Source organism: Trifolium pratense, linkage group LG4 (assembly GCF_020283565.1).
Source record: "Trifolium pratense cultivar HEN17-A07 linkage group LG4, ARS_RC_1.1, whole genome shotgun sequence".
NCBI classification, from domain to species: Eukaryota; Viridiplantae; Streptophyta; class Magnoliopsida; order Fabales; family Fabaceae; genus Trifolium; species Trifolium pratense.
In genome coordinates, this window is record NC_060062.1 from 14,804,915 (window position 1) to 14,819,080 (window position 14,166).

The 14,166-nt window shown below is 32.6% G+C and overlaps 2 protein-coding genes across 2 annotated transcripts; both read right to left on the minus strand.

Annotated features, from left to right (window-relative positions):
• Window positions 1-3,733: 3,733 nt before the first annotated feature.
• LOC123922158 (putative germin-like protein 9-2) lies at window positions 3,734-4,363 on the minus strand. The gene has a single exon (XM_045974904.1). The coding sequence runs from the start codon at window positions 4,361-4,363 to the stop codon at window positions 3,734-3,736; it is 630 nt and encodes a 209-aa protein (XP_045830860.1).
• A 1,721-nt stretch (window positions 4,364-6,084) lies between these two features.
• LOC123924607 (mitochondrial inner membrane protease ATP23) lies at window positions 6,085-12,520 on the minus strand. The gene is made up of 5 exons (XM_045977554.1): window positions 11,231-12,520; window positions 11,022-11,143; window positions 9,947-10,084; window positions 9,764-9,847; window positions 6,085-6,458 (listed from the first exon to the last, which is right to left on the minus strand). Exons 1-5 carry the CDS (start codon window positions 11,322-11,324, stop codon window positions 6,324-6,326), a joined length of 573 nt encoding a protein of 190 aa, XP_045833510.1. The 5' UTR covers window positions 11,325-12,520; the 3' UTR covers window positions 6,085-6,323.
• Between the last annotated feature and the right edge of the window lie 1,646 nt (window positions 12,521-14,166).

A 14,166-nucleotide genomic window follows, 5' to 3' on the forward strand; every position in this document is an offset into this window, starting at 1 on the left:
AGACATCAACCTTGAATCATGGACCAACCCTCATTCTCCCAATTTGGACAATATTAGGATAGTACAATCATGCACATGGAAGATGTCAACTGTCTTATCCTGACAAATATTCTTTTGTCTTGGCGATGCGAAGCTTTGACTGGGATTCTGACTAACCGCAATTCTCGGTTGTACGGGGACTCATGTCTTGACTCTAGTTATCATATCTAAAGCTCGAAGACCTTTTCAATTGAGGCTCTTGTGATCTCTCTTGACACTAGTTATCACCTAAGCTAACTCTTTACGACAAAATGACATGAAGTCCAAATTACATGACCTGACTCAAAAATTCATCAAAATGATTCAAAACATTTAATGATCACTGTATTAGCAGGGAATAATCCAAGTATCAAAAACCTAATAACGTAACATAAAGTGAATTATCAACTACAATTACAGGACTACTTATTTAAACCTAGTAAAATAATACTCTCTCTGGTCCTTTTTATAAGATACTTTTGACTTTTCAGATTCATTCAATAATTAATGTATTTGGTTTATATTATAAACTAGTTACATTAGTTTTTTAATGAACCTAAAAAATTGATTGCTTCTAATAAATAGAACCAGAGGGAATATATAGTAAAAAAGAACTCAATACAAAGCCTACATTTCAATAGAGAAAAAGAAAAAAAAGAAGTCTACTACAATGGCCTAAACTCATTTACATAACCCTAAGTATAAAAGATATGATTAAATGCTACTACGCCGAGGAATATAAATGTACGGCCGCAAAGAAATATACAATTTACAGCCGCTGCTCTCTCTTCTTTTCTTCAAACTCCGCCTCTTCTTATTCTTCATGTTCTTTCTCTCTTTGTGATAGCACAGATGGTGTGAACTTCTGGTGGGATTGTTTTTCATATTCTTCTTGTTCTTTGTTATTCTTCTTTTTTTTTTCTATCATTGATTTATTTATTTTTTATAGATTATTTTCTCTTATTAATCTATGAGAAGCGAAACAAAAATTGATTCTGTTGGATCAAAAGTGGTTCTAAAGCCCTAAGTAAAATTATAAGTTTTGATGATAATAATAAGTATTAAAATGCTCAATTGGTAGTACTGACATTTAATTCAAGTGTGCAGGATCTTATAAGAAAATTCTGATATTCCTAAGCTCTTGAGAAAAGAAACAAGTTCTGAAAGGGATTCAGAAGCAAAGATGAACAAGAGACTCTTGTCCACTCAGAAGACTCTGAAGCAAGAAGCTATCAGAGGCAAGCATGAGTCAGAAGCATCTGACCATCAAAGGAAAGAGGCCATCAGAAGCTGATCAGCGCACAATGAGTTGATAAGTAACAATCATGTCAGAAGTTTCAGAGAACGTTGGGAGTAAGCCAAAAGGATCTTTCTCTGTTTTGGCATATGGAATCTAAAAAGGACAATCAGATTTATCAACCATATTCTAAGTTTGGAGGAGTGTGGAAGTCAAACTGTGAAAGTTTCCTTGTTTAGTATAAACAGATTCCTAAGACACGAAGTATGGTAAACTTATTACCACTTTGGTATGACAAGTCACTTTCATCGCTCAGTCCAAATCAGCTGGCTACAACGTCTTTGCACAAAGGTCATCTACACATAGAGCGTACTACTCGACCATATAAACAACACTCCATTTTGAAGATCATTGACGAATACATTATTTATTCTTTGCATACTCACTTCGATATTACAAGCTCTGAATCTTTGAATTTCATTCACATCAAAAATATTTTAAAGTCTGTATCTACTCATTGTATTTTAGCTCTAAGGTTTTATTAGTGCCTTGTATTATCACAACAATCTTTATTTATACTTTAGATTGAGAAGTCTCTTGCTTAGTGCTTGAGCATTGTGTAGAAGTCTTTTGCTGTGTGCTTGAGCAATTGTAATCTTGTGTGATTATACTGGAAATCCCTTGGAAGTGCAAGGGTACTAGACTATTCTCGTTTTGTGAGAGGAATTAGTATAAATTGCTTGTGTCCATCTTCTCTCCTCTTATCTCTTTATCGTTGTGTTTGTATTGTGTTATGCACTGCTATCAAGAACTAAGCTTAAACTTGAAAATTTTAGTTTGTCTTAAAACACAATTCAACCTCCCTTTCTTTTGTTTTCACACCTTCAGATTCATGGATTAACATCATAGCTGTGATTGAATGGAAATCATCGGTCGCTTCTATTTCTTTGATTGAATATAGAAAAATGTGTGAGCATAAGATGCCTGATTTTGTCTTGTATTTTAAAAAGGTATAAAAGTGTGAGCATAAGATGCCTGATTTTGTCTTGTATTTCAGATGAATTGTTTATCAGAGTCCCATATCTACGTGAACTGAAGGCTTTTCCTGCATGCTCTTTATCATCAACAACGATAACTTGCAGCTTCGGAGGTCATAAAGATGATTGCACATGATCAGTAACCGTATCAATATCAGTTTCTTTAAGAATCTTATTGCGTGAACCGGAGGCTTTTCCTATTCTTCCTCATCAACAATGATAACTTGCGACTTCGGAGGCGGTACAATTTTTCTTCCAAAATTACATGTTTCTTAATAGCAAAGATTAAGAAAAATGTAGAAGTAAAAGTGGAATTAATATTGAATTGGAAGTGATGGAAAAAGAATTGATTTAGTGGTTGGAGTGTGAGAGGTATGGAATGAAGTGATAAAGATTTGTCCCTCGTTCAATTTTTACTTCTAGCAAATACTACTAAGAGTCCGTTTGGATTAGTTTATTTTTGAGGTTATACAAATAACTTATGCAATTTTTATGTATTATTATAAGTTTGTTAAGGTAGTTTATGATAAAATAGCTTATAAAAATACAATTTTCACTAGTGTAAACTTATAGAAGATAGCATAAAACTTAATTTATATTGAATAAGCTGTTTGCATAAGCTCATAAATAAGCTAATCCAAACGAGCCATAAATTAACAAAATATATATATATATATATATATATATACTCCCTCCGTCCCAAAATATAAGCAAAAGTGGGTCAAATAAACTTGATGTATTTGGTTAAAGATTTGGACCAAATAGATCCACTTTTGTTGACCAACTTTTGCTTATATTTTGGGACGGAGTAGTATATATATATATATATATATATATATATATATATATATATATATATATATATATATTGGTCGTTTAAAAAAAATATTGTTGTGTTGTTTGAAAAAGATCAATTTTAATCAACTTTTTTCTTATATAATCTTTAAATTTGCTGGAATTTGTTTTTTCTAATTAATATTTTTTTTATAATCAAAAGTTGTATTAACTTATTGTTCATTTAATATACAATTTCAGAACTACGGTTGTCACTATTGGTTTTTTGCCAAGCAGTCTAATGCCAAAAAATTATCTTTTAAGATGAATAACCGGGAGGTTTCAGGTTCGAACCTACATATAAAATACAATATCACTGTCAGTTGAGTTATGCTCTCGGTAGCTACTTTTTTATTATTATTAGAGATGAAATTATGAAAGTTACTAAATTTGTAGTAATTAATAGAAGACTTTCTTATATTCCAAGAATAATGAAGCTATGAGCAAACAAAAAGTTAACTGTTGGTGATTTTATTTCACACCATTATTAATATAGCAAACACAATCAAACAAAGTCACATCACAAACTTGTACATAAAAGCACTTATTGAACAATAAAATGAAAAGAAAAAAAACAAAAACAAGTAAATGGATGAAGAATACAAATCTACCCATAGGTAGCAAAACCTTTTTTCAAATTTTGAATGGTGGAAACATCAGTCTTGAAAGCCAAAGCCAAAACATTGTTATCAATAGAGGTATTAAACAATGTACTAGGAAGTGAAATAGTGCCAGCATTAGCACTACCAAAGGCAGATATAGCAAGAGCAGGAACCTTCTCATCAACATTATGTTGAAAATGAACAAGACCCTTAGGAAAAATAAACAAGTCACCAATTTGAAGATTTTGTGTGAAGAGTTTATTAGTTGTGTCAATAAGTCCAACTTGAAGTGAACCTTGAACAACAAAGAGTAGTTCAGCTGAACGCGGATGTATGTGTGGTGGATTTATGCTTTTAGGTTGGAATTGAAGAGCGGCATATGACACACTTTGTCCATTTAATGATGGAAATTCTACCAAACTTGCTTTTAATACTTTGAATGGTGGTGGATTTGCGCTTTGTGGTCCAACAAGGACACGAAAGCCGGTATAGGTGAAAAAGTTTGAATCAACTGGGCCAGTTAATGGGCTTATGAAGTCGGTTAGTATATCTGGGTCACCGGCCCTTGTTAGGTTCACAAGGGTAAAAGTGTAAATGATGAGTGAAAGAACAACTTTTAAAGTAGAAGGAGACATTATTTTTACTTTATATTAATGTTGAATAACTTAAACTTAGAAGATATGGTTGAGATTTGATGAATGTTATGTGTGTGTATTTATAAGAATGTTATGTGTGTCTATCTATCTATCTATTGCAGGCCTCTAGGATGGACGACAGCACCAAAGGATGTTCCACAAGACATATATCTTTGGTTTGTAGCTTGCAGCCGTTTGATTGTGCTATTTAGCAATGAAATGACAACAATGGAAATTAGACATGGAAAACATTTTGTTTTTTAGTTATTGGTTTTATTTGTAATTATTATACAAATAATAGCTTGCTTTTTTTATTTATGTTTCCTTTTTGGAGATTTAGTAAAAAGTTATTGAAATTTTTTCATCATGTCAAGTATAATATTTTTATGGATACAAAAAATAAAATTAAAGAATGATGAGATAATATTTTTATATTTATCATATCAACAAGGATTTAATTTGTATATATGTATAGTGCAAAACTTTTTTATACATGCATTTAATCAAATCATATTATGTATGTATTTGTGGAAATATTTATAAACTAATCTATAAAAATGACACAATAGAGTTATTTAATTAGATCTATTTATATACAAAGGTTTTATAGTGCATATAAATTAACAAGCATAAATAACAAAAGCTATGGTGAAAGATACATTTACATTTCACTGCATTATCAAGGAATCATAGAGATTTCAATCAAAAAAGGATCATCATATAGGACCTTACGCCCAAAGTGAGAAAGGAATATGTTCCAAATATTATTGGAACTTGTTTGAAAAGTAAAATGCTAGGGATACAAAATTAGTAATTTGTGAACATGTGTTAAAGATAGATGTGTAAGTGTGTGTAGGGAGCTGTTTTTTATCAACATAATTGAGATATAATTTTAATGATATCAATACAAAAAAATGGCTCCATGCTCTTTGTACAAATTTTTTACTACTAACGGTAACTAAATTTTGTCAGAAAATTTATTGAATACATAAAGTAAGTTGATCCCTCTCAACTCAATTTTAACTCAATTTTCTCCATACGTAAAAATTAAAGTTGAACTAAATACTTGTTTAAGAGGCTCAAAACTCTCATCATTTAGACCAACTGTTGGTAGATCATTAATATGTTCTCTGACTCATCAACATTTTTTTGGTAGAAACCTTAGTTGTTAGGGTTTATTTATCCTTATTATGTAGTTTAACTTTTCTTATTGCATCTAGGTATTCTGAGAATCCTGGTATCTTTCTATGGATATTTCTGCATTCTTTGCTTTATCAGTTAGTTCCAGACAGTTTTTGTTTATATATTAAATTAAAAGAGTCCGGTAAACATTGATATTGTGGATATGTTAGAAACAATGTTGGCTTGCAATTCCCTGTTAATAGTTTGAGCATATGATTCTATTTGTGTCACATTTGTTTAAGGTAGCTCTGTTTGGGCACCTTCATACTATTTCAAATTTAGGTTAGCATCTTTTTATCTGAAAATAGCACATACACTGACACTTGACTTAATGAAGACAAGAACATGAAACAACAATGATGGCTAGGGGTGGGCATGTGAAATAACTCTTAAACTTACAGGGCAAAGTTTGGTTTAAAACCAAAATTGCATGAAAACTGAACCAGACTGTTTTTTCAGTTCGGAAAAACCGAACCGAGCCGCAATTGTTTATACTATGCTCCAGTAACAACCAACCAATGTTGGATTTGGATTCAGTGTACAGAACAAGTGTTCATTTAACTTCAATATATGGCAAAGCTAAAAAACAATGAGAAGAAAAGAAGTTTCCATATGAAGTTACAATTCGCAGAAGATAAAGATATCTCAGCTAAAAAAGATATCTCAGCTAAAAATAAATAAGTCATCATTTTATTTGATTTGAATTGCATTTGTGGTCACAGCCAAATAATGGAAACAATGGTTTCTATACCATAAACCGGTAACAGCCACGCAATTTTTAAGGAGCTCTATCAAAAGGTGCTGTATCGTTATAACAAACATCCCATACAGCTTCCATAGAATCCTTGGCAGTTGAACCAGAGCAAAATGGATTTGAAGCCAATGATGTCATAACTCTTCTCTTGATGCATTCCTTCAAGATGAATTAAATTAATTCAGTATTGAACTAGTTAGTCTAACCTCCATAATATTTAAGAGTTAGACAATGATGAAAAAATTGCTAGCTGGGAAACAATCTTTGGCAATTCCACTTCAATGAGAATGATAGAGTACAGCAATATATAACACCATTATACAAGACCAAAAGGGGACAAAAATTCATTACCCCAGTATAGACATGATCATTACCACTGCATAAATTGATAGTATAAAGTATCCAAAAATAGTCTAAAGGGAACATGAACGAAGTAGTCTAAAGTAAAACACAAACACCGGACACGACACAGACATCGTTAATGTCCTATATATGGGGCACGACCATGACACAATTATATATAGAGAGGACATATCTTATGAGAACGGTACTTTTATGTGAGAAAATAGTAATAAATCTCAACCATTAAATTAAAGTGTATGGTTGAGATTATAACCCAAATTTTAAGATGCCACAAATGACTCTCTCATCTCTCAATGTATTTTCAAAAGCTATGACCTTTCTCTATTCACCACTAAATTGCCTATAGTTCATCCGGTTTCCCTCAAATTGTTCTCTTCACCCAACAACCACCGTAGACGATGTTGCCGCTGGCCACCACAACCACAACTGGTGCAGATCTTCCACCAAGGACATTTCTCCCCTAAATCACTTTGTTCATCTGGTTTCTCTCGGTCGCTGTCAATTAATTTTAATTCACTGATTTTTAAATAGTTTGGATCTGTAGTGGGATTCTTTTGTGCTATCAAATTTCATTTTGAATCTTCACCAAATTCTTTTGTGCTACTCCCTGTCGTTCACGGCGCCCCACAGCTGAATCTTATTTGTATGTCTATACAGTATACGCTGTTGTTTCACGATTCCTACTTCATTTAAGATTGGTTTGATTTTAATGTATCCCATGTGTTTGATTTTAATACTAAGGGAGGGTACCCAATTTCAATTTGTTACTGAAACAATAAACCAGAACTGATAAGTTTGCAGCATATTGCTATTGCCATACTGTGTAATGGTGCACTATTCTGTATTGCAGCATTGTATGCCCAACTGCCTCAAAGGTTTATTGTCTTTGCTGGAAGGTATGCCTAATTATATTTCATGGTAATTTAAAATTCTATCATTTGTTGTTATTCGGTCTTAACTGCCTCAATCATTGTATTGTATCCCGTCAAGCATGAAAAGAAAATGTTAGAGATGATAGTGTAGCACTTGATATTGTTAATTTTGGTGAAGACACGAGCTAGAATCACTCCTTGCAGCTGTGAACAAAGGAGGAAGAGGGGCTTAAAAAGTTGTTCTTGTAATAGAAATAGTTATAGCAGAAAGAATTGTAATGAATTTGTTCTTGTAGTGAATTTAACTTGTACTAAATTATAATGTAAAGATTTATTGTACTCTTCTATTGAATTATAATGAGATTCAATTGGTCAATTTTAGTTAAAAACAATGTCAGGACCATTCAATTGTTCTTTGTGCCTCTGTGCTTCTAATGTAGATCATGAATTGAAACTTTGGATTGTGACTTTGAATGTGTTTGGAATCAACTCGTTATCAGAAGCTTTGATAAAGAAGTTTTGGGTTGTAACTTTGAATGTGCTTGGATTTTAAGAGTTAAGAAATGAAGTTTTTTGTTTTTTATTTTTAGGGATCTTTAAGTTATTAGGCAAGGTTCTACTCACACTTGGATTTGGTACACATTTAAACTAAAGCAATTTCATAGGACTTTAGTATCATTTGGTACAAGTTGACAGTTAACTAGTGTAAGAGACAAGGGCAACTAAAATTTCCCTACAGACTCTAACTTGCAACAATTTCAAAAGAATTAGTGATTATAAAGCCATATCAGCCCACACCTCTAATGAAAAATAATTCAAGGAATCCTGTGATGAGACTTGGTAAATTGGAAAGAAATTAGGCTACTGTTTTATTGAATTGCAAAGGAGAAAAATCAACTAAGTATGCAACTATAGAGGAAATAGCAGCCTTGCATAAGAGAAAACTCTGTCAACTATGAGCTTTCTATCAACAGAGAAATTCAAGAAAGGGAGGAACGAATCTAAGATGGGGAGAAGAGAGAGTCATCACATTTGTTGCTTTCCTTACAAATCCACCACCCATAATAATAATAATTCCCACAAACTTATTGGTACTTTATAGCAAATATATAGTTTTGTATAATGATCTCGGTTATCATAGAAACGCATCCACTTGTTTTGGATTTGGTTCACGTATTTAAACTCTAAAACAATTTCATGAGACTTTAGTATCATTTGGTACACGACTACAAGCTGATAGTTAGCTAGTGTGTGTTATGATGACACAAATAGATGACTGAGTAATAAGGCTTGAATGGAAATGGTCACTTAAATTGCAATTTGCATTGTAACCATACAATTTAAGGGTACAACTGATATGGTAACAACTACCTTTTCCTCAAAGCCCTATCTACCCTTTCCTTCATAACTTCCAAACAAATCCTAGAATTTGCATAGTCTGCATCAGCAAAGCTTCTTGTCTCAATTTATCAATCTTAAATAGAGTGTGCGACTACACACTCTAGGATCATGAATAAATCGGCTAATTACACCTACAGTGTGTGATATCCGGTCTTGTGTGGGCAAGGTATATGAGGTTACAAACAAATCCTTGGTAGATCTTTTTGTCAACTGTTGGTCCTCCTTCTGCTTCTCTCAAATTATGGCAGGATTGGAGCCTGGAGGGTGATATTGCTTTGCTGCTGATTTGTTTTGGAGTTCATTTTTTGGCATTTTGATGAATGTCAAGTGTACCCTAGTTCAATGAATGGCTGTAACTAAATCATGCATATTTAAGGAGATTCCATAGTTTCATTACATCAGCAGCTGATCTGGGATAAAATTAGGCATTGGGTGTAAGGGACAAGGTCTTTTCAAGGGAAGTTTCCTTGTAACTTTGTTTCATTTGATGTTTTTTCTTCATTATTTGTTCTTTGTGTTTTCTTTCATGCTTAGGGGGACCCTTATCCCTCTAACCCTATAATTATCTTCTCTTAATCTTCATTAGTTTATTCTTTTATCAATTGCATGAGAAAGAAGGAGAAAAAAAAGTGACTCGGTGCTTAAGCCTTAATGTTCAAACTATTATATCATGTTTCAAATAAAATACTATAAAATGTTGAATACTAAAGCCTATGTTGCAAACTAACTCAACTATAGTACCTTCTATAAGGCTGCTGCGCATTATCTTTAAAATATTCACCCAAAGTAAATGTAAGTATAAATTCAGAAAGGAAAGACATGGCATACTTGTTCGTGCCCTCGTAATTTCATAAATCCTCGTAGAAGTTCCCGTTTGTAATGACAATCACCACTTAGATGACCGGCTCTTATCTGTTTCACATAATCACCAAGAAAAATTGATTAAGTGAAACCAATACATAAAACTACATCAAAGTCAGTATGATTAAAAGGGTGTTGTTAAAAAAGAACCTCACTACAAGCATGGTGAGCACAATCAGTCCAATTCAAGTTTGCAGATCGACAGTCATCAAATGCATGAATTAGCTCATGAATTATCACCTGATTAACCTCGTCTTGCATTTGTGTCCGATTTCCGCACACAACTATCTGTGTCCAAAAAATGCAGAATAATACTATTAATAATTGAAAACCGTGCAGTATACGAAATGAATACAACATCAAACTTGTTATAACCACTAAACGAAATGACACCAACTGAGATTATTTTCATCATCAATTGCGTCCATTATATCCTCTTTTTAAGCTAGAAAACAATAACTGCTTCAGTTCAACTCAAACTTGTTACTGGTAATAAGTACCGTCGTATGGAACAGCACACCCTCCTCCCTGAAGGGGTGACTGTCTACTTTTCAGTTGTCTAACTTTGGTGACTTCTCCTCATCGCTCTCTAACACACCATTTTCTCTCACTCTTACAATCTTATTATAATGACCATTCTCTCTCTTAAATAGACTAAGGGACTGTGTGGATAAACAGTTTGTTTGCAGCTTATAGCACAAACACTTATCGTGATAAGCACATATGTATAAGCTTATATAAACTATTTTTATAGCAAAAGATAAATTAATGCTAATTTATATATACATGCTATAAACTGTTTTCATAAGTTATATTGGAGAACTTATGAAAATAAGCTGAAAAAAGCTTACAAAAATTGTCATAATGGTTTCATAAGTTCTCCCAAACAGTCTCACAAAATGTATGCCAATAGATAACCTTCAATAAGCCAATCCAAACAGACCCTTAAAACCACAAAATCTTGACGTTAGACAATCAATTTCCCTCCTCTTTTGTAACAATAATAACCACGTTTGGACGACAAGTAGCTTAATTAAGCTCGTTTGATATGAAGCCGGACACTCATCGGATTAGGCGTGTCCCTTGTCAGACACCGACACTTATAATTACATTGTATTGTGTCATTTCTTAAATTATTATCGGTGTTTCCGTGTCCGTGCTTCATAGGTTTGTATAAATTATTTCCATAACAAAAAGATAAATCAAATAAAAAATGTATACGCACCCCTTGACCGGGAACATAACCGCCGGCATGTGACTGATCACAATTAATAGCTCTAATGAAATTTTGTTGAACAGGACACCCAGCTTTCTCCAAGTGTTCCCTTAAGAACCTCACCATTGGAGCTGATAATAATTAAGATATACTGTATTGGAATTAGAGAAAAAAATCTGAAAACAATAAAATAATAGAGAGAGGAAAAATTGAAATACTCTTGAGACTCTTCTGAATCATAAGTTCGCATTCCTTGAGATTTTGGCCGCCGCCGCCGCCATCGGCGGAGAAAGTAGTATCAAAGTCTGTCATCCAGTGCCGGAATCTGGTTCACGATTTCAGTAACTACAGTGATACAATACTAGGGTTTATACTTAAGGCGCTGAGGTCGATGGTGGTGTTGTGTGTTGTTTTGAGTTGCAGGCCTCTGTCTCGGTGCCTTTTTACAGTTTTGCGTTTTTCGTTTCTACTGGGCTACTGGCCTGGCGCTGGTGGCTTTTTTAAATGTCATTTTGGTCCCCATATTTTATAAAAGGCTTAATTAGTAAAATAGTCCCTTAAAAATATTTTAGGTTTCATAATGGTCCCTTAAAGAAAAAAAGGTCTAGATTGGTCCCTTATTGATATCACTGTTACCTATAATAGTCCTCTCCGTTCATTTTTTCCAAAAAACGTTAACCATTGACACGTGGCACTGTGACTATCTACGGTGAGCCAATATATACAGTGATCCACCGTAGACCTCTTTTATATTTTAATTTTAACCGTTTGATCTTTTTGTCACAAAGGACACCGTTAGATCTTGAAGGTCTATTGTATCTATCAGTGTGAACCACCACAAACTGATTTGCTTCATCTTCTACCTCCCCTCATTCTTCATCATCGTTTCAACATTATCAGTTTCAGGAAAAATAAATAAAATCAACAACAACAACATGACACTTCATCATCAAAATCAGATCTGAACCAAAATCAAACCTTGATCAACAATACTACCACTACTCCTCAATCTGTTATTTTGATATGTTCTGTGTGTTTGAAATTCTTTTTCAAAGAACAATGGAAATTGTGTTTGTTTGGTTGCTCAAGTGAGTGATGGTGGTGAATTTCGGATCTGTGATGTGAAGAAGAAAAAATTATTTTGAAAGCTTCTAAAGGAGAGATGTTATCAATTACAATAACTTAGTGGTTGAGATGTAAACCGTGAAGTACTTTACAAAGTCATAAATCTGAGCCAGATTCGTTATTCTGTGAGAGTTTGGATTTTATTATGTGAAAAGAAGAAGAAAAAAAATCTGGGTTTGGATTTATGTGTGTTTGAATTTTAATTTCACGGAAGATCTGAATTATTCTGATTTATGTGTGTTTGGATTTTAATTTTCTGAGTTTGAGGGAAGAAGAGTGAAGAAAAAATTATGGGTTTTTATTATTGTTATGAAGTTGATGAATGAGAAAAAATTGGGTTTTGAAGAAAAAATTTGATTTTTTTTATGAAGGTCGTGAAAATGGCGTTGAAGATGAAGAAGGATAAGAGGAAGAAGATGAAGAAATGATGAAGATGAAGAACATGATGGTGCACTGTTAGATCCGGTGGACATACAAAATCTAATGGTTTATTTTTCTTCAAAAATATTTGATGGTTAAGATTAAAAAATGTATTGAGGTATATGGTGGACCACCTAAAATGTTGGTCCACCTAATATATTTGATGTTAATAAATTAACGGAAGGGACCAATGTGACAAACGGTGATATTAATAAGGGACCAATCCAAACTCTTTTTTCTTTAAGGGACCATTACGAAACTTAAAATATCTTTAAGGGACCAATAAAATATCTTTTGGTCCTATTATTTTTTTCCGCAATTTTGGTCTCCTTATTTTAGAAAAATGGAAATTAGTCCTTTTATTCATTTTGGTTTTCAAATTTTGATTATGTATCACTTTATTAAATGATGTGATATAGGCATCTAGCTTACGTGGGCATGAGTTATATAAACAAATCTTCACCATCAAATTGAATCTAACAAATATCCAAACGCATCATTTTCCACTCCCAAATCAACAACAACAACCTCTGAACGTCATCGGATTGCCAAATTCATTTTTGCAATAGAATTGTTTCACATTGGATGTACTTAATCATGTCAAAACCATTTTTATTGTGGAATAATTTCAGAGGGTTGTAATGCAAAACCATTTTGTTGTGGAATGGTTTTGTGTGTTGTTTATGCATGGTGGTGCATAAGGAATTTGTTTGTGCACCATAACTGTTCCAGCTTATGTGGTTGCCATGTCACATTTTTATTATTATTATTTCTAATTTTTTAAATCAAATTTTACATTTTCTTAAATAAAATTGAAATAAAAAATAAAAATTGAAATTAAAAACATTTGTTAATATCGTACAAAACCTAAATTCATCAAAAATGGAAAAATTGAATTAAAAACACGTTGGATTGAAATTTGGCCGTTTCACCAACAACGCCGACAAATTTGATTGGTAAGTGGTCATGGCAGCAACATATATCATTATGTCTATTTCCCAATTCATCTATCATCTTTATAGAGGTCATGTGGAAACACTTAAAAAGTTGTTAAAGAGTCACTTGTTTTTAGTTAACATGAGTGTTTTAAGATTTAATTTTAAGGATGAAAAAAGGTAAAATTTCTTATGAACCATACTCGTATTTAATTGAAATCTCTCTTCTCCCCTAGTTTAAACCAAACATATATTTCATGTTTTCTCCTCCCTTCCTTTCCCTTATAAAATCCTCATCCCCTCCATTAAACCATATATGCTTAGTTGCTCACAAGGAAAAAATCTAAATGTTTGATCGCATCAAAGTTAAACCGCAATGATTTTAAATTCTTTAATTTTTTAAATAAAATTTTACCATCAACATTTCATAGAAATCGTTATGTTTTAGGTAAAGATTTTGGAAGTTTATAACATGATTTTAAGCGGTTATTATGAAATGGTACAAGTCTTTTAATAATAAATTAAAATTCAAAAATCTTGATCCTCAGCTGCATTGTAAATACGAAAAAAAAAATCAAAATTTTTTTTCATACATTATATTGCTCATACATTTTAATAAACGAGTCATTTGTTTGATCTACAAGATATAAAAAAACAATGAATTCTAAAAGATA

Bases quoted from the DNA above. Each gene is read 5' to 3' on its own strand.
- LOC123922158 (XM_045974904.1), bottom strand. From the start codon at position 4,363: ATGTCTCCTTCTACTTTAAAAGTTGTTCTTTCACTCATCATTTACACT.
- LOC123924607 (XM_045977554.1), bottom strand. From the start codon at position 11,324: ATGACAGACTTTGATACTACTTTCTCCGCCGATGGCGGCGGCGGCGGC. The intron at 10,085-11,021 runs GTGCGTATACAT...TTTTGGACACAG, and splicing joins GTTATGTTCCCGGTCAAGGG to ATAGTTGTGTGCGGAAATCG. The intron at 9,848-9,946 runs GTTCTTTTTTAA...TATGTGAAACAG, and splicing joins CTCACCATGCTTGTAGTGAG to ATAAGAGCCGGTCATCTAAG.